Genomic DNA, 12,248 nt, shown 5'->3' on the forward strand with positions numbered 1-12,248 from the left:
GGCATCATGGGATCCTTACTACTAAATTACCAGCACCCTTTACCCTATTGGTCACCCGTGCCCCCTGGTGAACTGGGCTCCTCCAAACAATGAATTCCAGAACGGAAAATTTGAAAGAAGGAATGGTCTGAAAAAATGCATTGTAATATGTGGCATTTAGAGAGCACCCCCTAGTGATCACTGAGGGACATAGCAAGAAAAAAATCTCAAAAAGCCATTGAAAAGTTAACAATTTTATTACAATCCATATAAAAACTAGCACTGCACCCACCAGTAGTAAATATAATAAATAAGTCCAATTACCACATAAAAACACTGGCACTACATTTAGTGAAATATCCCCGCTTATTTGCACTATGTTCTGCTTACTCAATGGATACATTTACTTGCAATTCCCCAGTCCTGACAGTAGGTGGCACTGTTGACAAGCAAAGTAACCCAGGTGTTTCACCTGCTGCGGGGCTAAGCCGGCCGGACCCGGGGAGATCTGCTTGTTTGACCAGGTCTCCATGTGTGTGGCTCTTTGCCCGATATGCGCACCCTGCTGGGCGATACTGGGTATGATCCAAGGGGGAGTCTGTCTGCTCTCTGCACTGCCTGCTCTGACTCCTGATACAATGTAGCAGCAGCCCCGGATCCAGACACCAGAAAGCAAATCCATGCTGGGGTTAGTATGGGCTTTCCCCAAGGTTTGGCTCCATGTCAGGGGCTGAGCCAATCACAGGGCCGGTAGCATACATTACTAACAGCATATACATTAGTATAACAATAACCTTTTCTGAATTTGATAAATATCACGTTTCATGCTCCTATGTCACTCTCTGGTGCTGCTCAACTACACCTCCCAGCATTCCCTGTCACTCTGAACTACACCCAATCACCAGTCTGACTCTATAGCAGGTGTAGTACAGCCATTGGCTGGGGGGTGATGGGGGCTGCCAGGAGGTGTAGTTCACTAACAGCTGGAGAGCCACAGGGTATGATGGGAGGTGTAGTTCAGTGACAGCTGGAGAGCCACAGGGTATGATGGGAAGTGTAGTTCAGTGACAGCTGGAGAGCCACAGGGTATGATGGGAAGTGTAGTTCAGTAACACCTGGAGAGGGAAGGATAAGTAGTAGTTAAGGCAGCTAGAAAGTAAAAAGAATGTGGGAGGTGTAGTTCAGTGACAGCTGGAGAGTGAAGGGGATGATGGGAGGTGTAGTTCTGTGACAGCTGGAGAGTGAAGGGGATGATGGGAGGTGTAGTTCTGTGACAGCTGGAGAGTGGAGGGGATGATGGGAGGTGTAGTTCTGTGACAGCTGGAGAGTGAAGGGGATGATGGGAGGTGTAGTTCTGTGACAGCTGGAGAGTGAAGGGGATGATGGGAGGTGTAGTTCTGTGACAGCTGGAGAGTGGAGGGGATGATGGGAGGTGTAGTTCTGTGACAGCTGGAGAGTGAAGGGGATGATGGGAGGTGTAGTTCTGTGACAGCTGGAGAGTGAAGGGGATGATGGGAGGTGTAGTTCTGTGACAGCTGGAGAGTGAAGGGGATGATGGGAGGTGTAGTTCTGTGACAGCTGGAGAGTGAAGGGGATGATGGGAGGTGTAGTTCAGTGACAGCTGGAGAGTGAAGGGGATGATGGGAGGTGTAGTTCTGTGACAGCTGGAGAGTGAAGGGGATGATGGGAGGTGTAGTTCTGTGGAGCAGTTACCGATTGCTGATCCCCTCTGTAAATCAAATCTCTGCCCGTTCCTAGTGGAACACCCACCCCAATACCCCCCTCTATAATCAATCCCTTCCAGCCTTATCCCCAATCTTATTGGCGCACAGCCTGCCCCCGCCCCCTGCCCGGGCCCCGCCCCTGCCCCGCCCCCTGCCTATCCAGCAGTCGGAGCCCTGCGGAGAGCAGCATTGGCCGGGCAGCAGGATGCAGTGTGTGCGCAGGCAGCCGTCCCGATCCAAGTCCCAGGAGCTGGAGCAGGAGGAGGGCCGCAGGCAGGAGGCGCAGCTCAACTCCAAGCAGCTGGGTGAGGGGAACTTCACTGGGGCCACTGTATTCCCCCGGGGGGGGGACCCACTACTGCCATACTGACACGCCCCCTTTCTTAAAGAAGTTCTCTAGCTCCTCCTCTTACTTTCCCTTTACCTGGGGGGTCTTAATCTGGGCAGCACCCCACTGTCTCCCAGTGAGCCCCCAGTCCCCTTGCCCACAAATCTATCAGCAAAAGCCTAGTATTAGCTTTTATTTTGTGTCAGTAAGTTACCCTTCCATTTAGAGTGTAAGCTCTATGGGACAGGGACCTCCTTGTCTCTTTGGTTCTTAACCCCTTCCTTACCTTGCCCCCATCTCTATCATTCCTAGAACCATGTATGTGGCTATTGCCTGGATCAGAGGGGCTTTTAAAGGCACAGTGTGGCCGGGCACATTGGGGCAAATCTGCTCACTTGTTGCCCCTCCGCATCAGAACTTCAGAATCCTTATTATATACCTGCACCTCCAGTTCTACTAACCCCTGCACTTCTGTATATGGTCACATTATTATATATATATTGTTAGGAGTTGAGGATTCAGTGTATATATATATATATATATATATATATATATATATATATACTGTATATATAGATAGAAGTAGATATATACTGTATAGATAGATAGAAGTAGATATATACTGTATAGATAGAAGTAGATATATATATACTGTATAGATAGATGTAGATATATATATACTGTATAGATAGATGTAGATATATATATATACTGTATAGATAGATGTAGATATATATATATATATACTGTATAGATAGATAGATGTAGATATATATATACTGTGTATATATAGATAGATGTAGAGATATATATATACTGTGTATATATAGATAGATGTAGATATATATATATACTGTATATATAGATAGAAGTAGATATATATATACTGTATAGATAGATAGATGTAGATATATATATAAACTGTATAGATAGATAGATGTGTGTATATATATATATATATATATACTGTATAGATAGATGTAGATATATATATACTGTATAGATAGATAGAAGTAGATATATATATATACTGTATAGATAGATAGATGTAGATATATATATATATACTGTATAGATAGATAGATGTAGATATATATATATATATATACTGTATAGATAGATAGATGTAGATATATATATACTGTATAGATAGATAGAAGTAGATATATATATATACTGTATAGATAGATAGATGTAGATATATATATACTGTATAGATAGATAGAAGTAGATATATATATATACTGTATAGATAGATGTAGATATATATATATATACTGTATAGATAGATAGATGTAGATATATATATATATATATACTGTATAGATAGATAGATGTAGATATATATATACTGTATAGATAGATGTAGATATATATAAACTGTATAGATAGATGTAGATATATATATACCGTATAGATAGATAGATGTAGATATATATATATATATATACTGTATAGATATATATATATATACTGTATAGATAGATAGATAGATATAGAGATATATATATACTGTATAGATAGATAGATATAGAGATATATATATACTGTATAGATAGATAGATAGATATAGAGATATATATATATTGCAGGCTATCGCTCATCTGTCAGCAGTTCTGAGTCATTCCCAACAGACCCTCAGAAACCGGATTTATATCCCATACCTATATCCTGAGCAGCCAATCAGCAGCTGGATTTGCTGCATGCTGCAGACTGCGCTGGTGTCTGTGTGGCCATGTAGCGCGTATCTAATTGCAGTTGCTTGGAGAGACTGATGCTGTAATGCGTCAAGCTCAAGGCTGTCCAGCTGTAGCCCCCGGGGGCAAATAGGTTTGGGGGGCTGAGGGTAACAAAACTTTCAAGTTAACTGTTAGTATGTTATAGAATGGCCTATTCCTAGCAACTTAGCAATTGGTCTTCATTATTTTTTTTTTTTTAGTTTCTGCCACTTTCCAGCTTTCAAATGGGGGTCACTGACCCCGGCAGCCAAACCCTATTGCTCTGTGAGGCTCCAGTTTTATTGTTATTGTTACTTTTTATTACTTATCTTTCTAATCAGCCCCTCCCCTATTCATATTCCCATCTCTCTTGTTTAAACCACTGCCTGGTTTCTAGGGTAAATAAGACCATAGCAACCAGATAGCTGCTCAAATACCAAATGGAGAGCTGCTGAAAGCTAAATAACTTAAACACCATAAAAAAAATAAACAATGGAGACCAATAGCAAATTGTCTCAGAATATCAATCAGTTAATTTAAAGGGGAACTACCGCTTTAATGGCAGCTAGATATAAATGGCACTACAGAACTATACAGATAGACAAGGGCTCTTTTTTACTGATCGGGGAGAGTTACAAATTATATAGAAATGTTTGGGAATGGTGATGCCGCTCCTTTCACAGGATCCCATTGGATCACCTCTCACCTCCATCAGGTTACAGAGGGTTGTTTGGCTCTGCGCCTGCCCATATCCCCAGCCCAGCGTGGGTGCCCGCAGGTGGGTGGGTGGGTGCAGCGCGCCTTTATTATTCTTGCTCATGTTGTGTTTGACTGGGGACAAAGGGAGTTTTTTCACGGGACAATCCCTTCATGCATTGTGGGTTGGTAACCGTACGGGGTTAGTGTGTCCTTTAATCTCCCGTCTCTGCTCAGTGGAGCATCCCCTTCTCTTTGTGGTTTTCCAGAGACTGTGCCGGCGGCCATTGCTGCGCATTCTCCAGAAAAGGGGGTGTTTGGGTGCAATTAGGGCTTCGTTAAACTGCACAATTCGGGGTGAAAATTGGTGTATTGCTGGAATAGGAACCTACAGCAGCCAATCAGAAACCACCTTGTATTTCACTTTCTGCTGTTGATTGATGAGAGCTTATTGCGGATTGGTTGCTGTGGGTTATGGCTTATTAACACAGGGGCCCTTGATATAAAAGCCACACTGGGCACACAGATCCACTTGCTTAATGAGGCCGCCTAACGAACGTTACCCAGTTTGACCATGGGACTCTCTGGGCTAAATCGAAATGAGCTGATTTGGATCATGATGGGGCCCCAGGGAGACCTATGAGGGGGGATCATGTGACCGTGCTGCTGCACCATCCTGCCCCATAGATACCTGGCTGATTTGTGACCATATAGCAATTGGGCCAGTAAGTCACTCAACCTGCAGGGGCTGTTTTCCTATGCACAGCACATTCCTGCCTCTATGCATCTCACACTTCCTGCCTCTATGCATCTCACACTTCCTGCTGCTATGCACATTACACTTCCTGCCACTATACATGTGACACTTCCTGCTGCTATGCACATCCCACTTCCGGCCACTATGCATCTCACACTTCCTGCCGCTATGCATCTCACACTTCCTGCCGCTGTGCATCTCACACTTCCTGCCCCTATGCACATCACACTTCCTGCCCCTATGCACATCACACTTCCTGCCCCTATGCACATCACACTTCCTGCCCCTATGCACATCACACTTCCTGCCCCTATGCACATCACACTTCCTGACCCTATGCACATCACACTTCCTGCCCCTATGCACATCACACTTCCTGCCGCTATGCACATCACACTTCCTGCCCCTATGCACATCACACTTCCTGCCCCCTATGCACATCACACTTCCTGCCCCTATGCACATCACACTTCCTGCCCCTATGCACATCACACTTCCTGCCCCTATGCACATCACACTTCCTGCCCCTATGCACATCACACTTCCTGCCCCTATGCACATCACACTTCCTGCCGCTATGCACATCACACTTCCTGCCCCTATGCACATCACACTTTCCTGCCCCTATGCACATCACACTTCCTGCTGCTATGCACATCACACTTCCTGCCCCTATGCACATCACACTTCCTGCCCCTATGCACATCACACTTCCTGCCCCTATGCACATCACACTTCCTGCCCCTATGCACATCACACTTCCTGCCCCTATGCACATCACACTTCCTGCCCCTATGCACATCACACTTCCTGCCCCTATGCACATCACACTTCCTGCCCCTATGCACATCACACTTCCTGCCCCTATGCACATCACACTTCCTGCCCCTATGCACATCACACTTCCTGCCCCTATGCACATCACACTTCCTGCCCCTATGCACATCACACTTCTGCCCTATGCACATCACACTTTCTGCTGCTATGCACATCACACTTCCTGCCGCTATGCACATCACACTTCCTGCCCCTATGCACATCACACTTCCTGCCCCTATGCACATCACACTTCCTGCCCCTATGCACATCACACTTTCTGCCCCTATGCACATCACACTTCCTGCCCCTATGCACATCACACTTTCTGCCCCTATGCACATCACACTTTCTGCCCCTATGCACATCACACTTTCTGCCCCTATGCACATCACACTTTCTGCCCCTATGCACATCACACTTCCTGCTGCTATGCACATCACACTTCCTGCTGCTATGCATACTGTATGGGATTGCAGGTAGCAGATTACAGGGCAGTAGTTTGCACACAACGCGTTTCAATCACAGTCGAGTCGGAATTGTTATGCCTATAAAGCCGCACATTGCCGTGGGGTTACCTGCACATTAGCCCAACGTGTATGTTTGAGGCCCCCGACTGTGTGAGTAAAATGGTGAAACAGGATATCGTTGCCGTGGCCGGTGACCATAGAAAGGAGCCAGACAATTACCCTCTCAGGTTTCAGACTCAATTTCTGTCAGAACTGGTTCTTTCCCCAGCAGAGGAAGTATTAATTCTGCTGTTTAACCCATTCTCACCCAGTTCTTAGCCGTATATATATATATATATATCTGCGGGCAGCTCTTTATTTTCCTGGCAGTGATCAGGCAGCGGATTTATTGCTTATTGTTTGGGTCACATGGGGCGGCCCCCCTGCTATATATTAACATCAGGAAATGACTGAGCCCATGGAGGGGGGGGGGGGGGTCTTAGTGGTCTATAAATGTCTGTCCTTAGGAACAGTTTTATGGCCTCCGTGCATCTGCATAGAATGGCACAGCCTCCCTACCATAGAGTCCCATACAGACTGTGCAGCGCCTGGGGGTCCCTGCAGGTAGGGGGGCTGAGGGATACGCAGTTGCATGAAAAAGTAAGGTGTAAGGAGGGGAGCCATATCAACCGGCTGCTCCAAGCACCCCATGTAGTAGCCCCATTGCCAGAGTAGCGCAGAGTAGCGCTGAGTAGGACTGAGTAGCGCTGAGTAGGGCTGAGTAGGGCTGAGTAGGGCTGAGTAGGGCTGAGTAGGGCTGAGTAGCACTGAGTAGGGCTGAGTAGGGCTGAGTAGGGCTGAGTAGGACTGAGTAGCACTGAGTAGCGCTGAGTAGGGCTGAGTAGCACTGAGTAGGACTGAGTAGCGCTGAGTAGGACTGAGTAGCGCTGAGTAGGACTGAGTAGCGCTGAGTAGGGCTGAGTAGCACTGAGTAGGACTGAGTAGCGCTGAGTAGCGCTGAGTAGGACTGAGTAGCGCTGAGTAGGACTGAGTAGCGCTGAGTAGGACTGAGTAGCGCTGAGTAACGCTGAGGGTAGTGGCAGTGGGAGAAGAAGGAGTCAGTCTGTGTTTATTCACGTTTCCCCTATTCATTGGGAGGTAATGTGACCCGCAGGCTCCCCTTCCCTTTATTACTCCCCATCCCTTTATTACTCCCCTTCCCTTTATTACTCCCCATCCCTTTATTACTCCCCTTCCCTTTATTACTCCCCATCCCTTTATTACTCCCCATCCCTTTATTACTCCCCTTCCCTTTATTACTCCCCATCCCTTTATTACTCCCCTTCCCTTTATTACTCCCCTTCCCTTTATTACTCCCCATCCCTTTATTACTCCCCATCCCTTTATTACTCCCCATCCCTTTATTACTCCCCTTCCCTTTATTACTGAACACAATAGAATGTACCTTTATAATAGGGAAATGTAAATTATAGTGTAACATCCAACTGGGCCAGGGCCCCGCCCCCTTCCCTCCTTGTATCAAAGTGCTACTCAGCACTCCATCCCTCTGGCCCCTCCCCTTCCCCAGTCTCCATGCTCCATCCCTCTGGCCCCTCCCCTTCCCCAGTCTCCATCCCTCTGGCCCCTCCCCTTCCCCAGTCTCCATGCTCCATCCCTCTGGCCTCTTCCCCTTCCCCAGTCTCCATGCTCAATCCCTCTGGCCCCTCCCCTTCCCCAGTCTCCGTGCCCCTTCCCCAGTCTCCGTGCCCCTTCCCCAGTCTCCGTGCTCCATCCCTCTGGCCTCTCCCCCTTCCCCAGTCTCCATGCTCCATCCCTCTGGCCTCTCCCCCTTCCCCAGTCTCCATGCCCCTTCCCCAGTCTCCATGCTCCATCCCTCTGGCCTCTCCCCCTTCCCCAGTCTCCATGCTCCATCCCTCTGGCCTCTCCCCCTTCCCCAGTCTCCATGCTCCATCCCTCTGGCCCCTCCCCTTCCCCAGTCTCCATGCTCCATCCCTCTGGCCTCTCCCCCTTCCCCAGTCTCCATGCTCCATCCCTCTGGCTTCTCCCCCTTCCCCAGTCTCCATGCTCCATCCCTCTGGCCTCTCCCCCTTCCCCAGTCTCCATGCTCCATCCCTCTGGCCTCTCCCCCTTCCCCAGTCTCCATGCTCCATCCCTCTGGCCCCTCCCCTTCCCCAGTCTCCATGCTCCATCCCTCTGGCCTCTCCCCCTTCCCCAGTCTCCATGCTCCATCCCTCTGGCCTCTCCCCCTTCCCCAGTCTCCATGCCCCTTCCCCAGTCTCCATGCTCCATCCCTCTGGCCTCTCCCCCTTCCCCAGTCTCCATGCTCCATCCCTCTGGCCCCTCCCCTTCCCCAGTCTCCATGCTCCATCCCTCTGGCCCCTTCCCCAGTCTACATGCTCCATCCCTCTGGCCTCTCCCCCTTCCCCAGTCTCCATGCTCCATCCCTCTGGCCCCTCCCCTTTCCCAGTCTCCATGCTCCATCCCTCTGGCCCCTTCCCCTTCCCCAGTCTACATGCTCCATCCCTCTGGCCTCTCCCCCTTCCCCAGTCTCCATGCTCCATCCCTCTGGCTTCTCCCCCTTCCCCAGTCTCCATGCTCCATCCCTCTGGCCTCTCCCCCTTCCCCAGTCTCCATGCCCCTTCCCCAGTCTCCATGCCCCTTCCCCAGTCTCCATGCTCCATCCCTCTGGCCTCTCCCCCTTCCCCAGTCTCCATGCCCCTTCCCCAGTCTCTGTGCCCCTTCCCCAGTCTCCGTGCCCCTTCCCCAGTCTCCGTGCCCCTTCCCCAGTCTCCGTGCCCCTTCCCCAGTCTCCGTGCTCCATCCCTCTGGCCTCTCCCCCTTCCCCAGTCTCCATATCCGATATCCAAACGTACAACCGATATCATGTGTCTGCAGATAAAGACATTCACATTAGACTGGAGTGGCACACAGGGGATATGAGAGGCTCTATACAGAGCTCCAGTAAAGGGGCCAGAGACTTAGTGGGGCCAGTAGAGACTTAGTGGGGTCAGTAGAGACTTAGTGGGGCCAGTAGAGACTTAGTGGGGCCAGTAGAGACTTAGTGGGGCCAGTAGAGACTTAGTGGGGCCAGTAGAGACTTAGTGGGGCCAGTAGAGACTTAGTGGGGCCAGTAGAGACTTAGTGGGGCCAGTAGAGACTTAGTAGGGCCAGAGACTTAGTAGGGCCAGTACATAGAGGCTTTCTAGGGCCATTACATAGAGGCTTTCTAGGGCCAGTAGATAGAGACTTACTAGGGCCAGAAGAATGACTTACTAGGGCCAGTAGATTGAGACTTTCTAGGGCCAGAAGAACAACTTAAAAGGGCCAGTAGATAGAGACTTACTAGGGCCAGTAGATAGAGACTTACTAGGGCCAGTAGATAGAGACTTACTAGGGCCAGTAGATAGAGACTTACTAGGGCCAGTAGATAGAGACTTACTAGGGCGAGTAGATAGAGACTTACTAGGGTGAGTAGATAGAGACTTACTAGGGTGAGTAGATAGAGACGTACTAGGGTGAGTAGATAGAGACTTACTAGGCCAGTAGATAGAGACTTACTAGGCCAGTAGATAAGGAAAGTTTATCAGAGGGACAGGAGATGGACCATACCATATACGTGAACTATGGGGGAGACCCTTCCTGCTTTCTATGGACATTCCCAGTAGTGCCCGGGATACACAGCCCATACAGGGTTTGCAGCCAGGGGATATCAGGATGTTGTTGTTGAATTTTGGGTGTAGCCGTTGGGCCTGCCGGAGCCTATTGTTATTGCCAGTGGAATTATTACAGGAAGACAGGTTTATGGCCGTTGGGCCACGGGGGAGCCCACAAGTTTACAGTGTTTCTCTGCATTGAGCCAGATAGTTCAGCAGCAGCAGCTGGGCCATATACTCAGGTTATATAATGCCCTGTTTCTGATTGGATACAGGTTGGTCTAGCCCTGGGATCATTCTAATGCTCTGATTGGATACAGGTTGGTCTAGCCCTGGGATCATTCTAATGCTCTGATTGGATACAGGTTGGTCTAGCCCTGGGATCATTCTAATGCTCTGATTGGATACAGGTTGGACTAGCCCTGGGATCATTCTAATGCTCTGATTGGATACAGGTTGGTCTAAGTTGGGATCATCCTAATGCTCTGATTGGATACAGGTTGGTCTAGTCCTGGGATCATTCTAATGCTCTGATTGGATACAGGTTGGTCTAAGTTGGGATCATCCTAATGCTCTGATTGGATACAGGTTGGTCTAGTCCTGTGATCATTCTAATGCTCTGATTGGATACAGGTCAGTCTAGCCCTGTGATCATTCTAATGCTCTGATTGGATACAGGTTGGTCTAGCCCTGTGGTCATTCTAATGCTCTGATTGGATACAGGTTGATCTAGCCCTGTGATCATCCTAATGCTCTGATTGGATACAGGTTGGTCTAAGTTGGGATCATTCTAATGCTCTTATTGGATACAGGTTGGTCTAAGTTGGGATCATCCTAATGCTCTGATTGGATACAGGTTGGTCTAAGTTGGGATCATTCTAATGCTCTTATTGGATACAGGTTGGTCTAAGTTGGGATCATCTTAATGCTCTGATTGGATACAGGTTGGTCTAAGTTGGGATCATTCTAATGCTCTGATTGGATACAGGTTGGTCTAGCCCTGGGATCATTCTAATGCTCTGATTGGATACAGGTTGGTCTAGCCCTGGGACCATTCTAATGCTCTGATTGGATACAGGTTGGACTAGCCCTGTGATCATTCTAATGCTCTGATTGGATACAGGTTGGTCTAGCCCTGTGATCATTCTAATGCTCTGATTGGATACAGGTTGGTCTAGCCCTGGGATCATTCCATTTTAATATTCTTTTTTTCTGAAGCAAAGGGACCAAAGATTAATTATTTCTAAAGGTATAGAATGGGGACTTTTCTTTCCATTTGCCTTAAAAGCAGTTCATTGATCTCCCCATGAATCTGTCCCTCTCACATATCATGAGAATATTACTAGTTTAACCACTCGGGGACTGCACCTCATTGAGTAAAACCTCATAAACAAACATACATTGTTTCACTACACCAGCCAGTAGATTGTTAAAGGTGAAGATTTACATTTGTATTACTTTGTATAAATGCTCTGTGCTAATATTCACTAAATTGCTCTGAATAATTATGTTTCCTAGCCATATATTTTGAATAACTAAACATCTCTTGCTTTATTCAGCATTTGTTAAATGCAGCAGTGCAGGGGAATGTAATAAAAAGCAAAATAATGGCAGTAAATTTAAATGGTCACAGAGCCCCTCAGTGACTGCTAATATCCTTATCATTTACAGTAGGGGGTACATTATCCCTTATAATACATGAGTGATACTCAGAGTTCCCTGTATAACTCAGCCTGCAGCCTTGTGCCTTTATATGGGCACAGAACCCCTCAGTGACTGCTAATATCCTTATCATTTACAGTAGGGGGTACATTATCCCTTATAATACATGAGTGATACTCAGAGTTCCCTGTATAACTCAGCCTGCAGCCTTGTGCCTTTATATGGGCACAGAACCCCTCAGTGACTGCTAATATCCTTATCATTTACAGTAGGGGGTACATTATCCCTTATAATACACGAGTGATACTCAGAGTTCCCTGTATAACTCAGCCTGCAGCCTTGTGCCTTTATATGGGCACAGAACCCCTCAGTGACTGCTAATATCCTTATCATTTACAGTAGGGGGTACATTATCCCTTATAATACATGAGTGATACTCAGAGTT

The 12,248-nt window shown here is 47.6% G+C and overlaps 1 protein-coding gene across 2 annotated transcripts in view; it reads left to right on the forward strand.

The window, feature by feature from the left end:
• The window catches only part of plcd1 (phospholipase C delta 1), a 56,936-nt gene that overhangs the window by 17,492 nt on the left and 27,196 nt on the right, over positions 1-12,248 (forward strand). The window contains exon 1 of one of the 2 annotated variants that reach the window (XM_031903737.1): positions 1,851-2,008. The exons of the other annotated variant lie outside the window; for it this stretch is intronic. Within the exon in view, the coding sequence (XP_031759597.1) occupies positions 1,909-2,008 (100 nt within the window). The 5' untranslated portion in view covers positions 1,851-1,908. Of the gene's footprint in view, positions 1-1,850; positions 2,009-12,248 lie in introns of those variants that run through there. 2 annotated transcript variants of the gene reach the window in all.

The sequence above is a fragment of the Xenopus tropicalis genome, chromosome 6 (genome assembly GCF_000004195.4).
Source record: "Xenopus tropicalis strain Nigerian chromosome 6, UCB_Xtro_10.0, whole genome shotgun sequence".
Classification (NCBI taxonomy): domain Eukaryota; kingdom Metazoa; phylum Chordata; class Amphibia; order Anura; family Pipidae; genus Xenopus; species Xenopus tropicalis.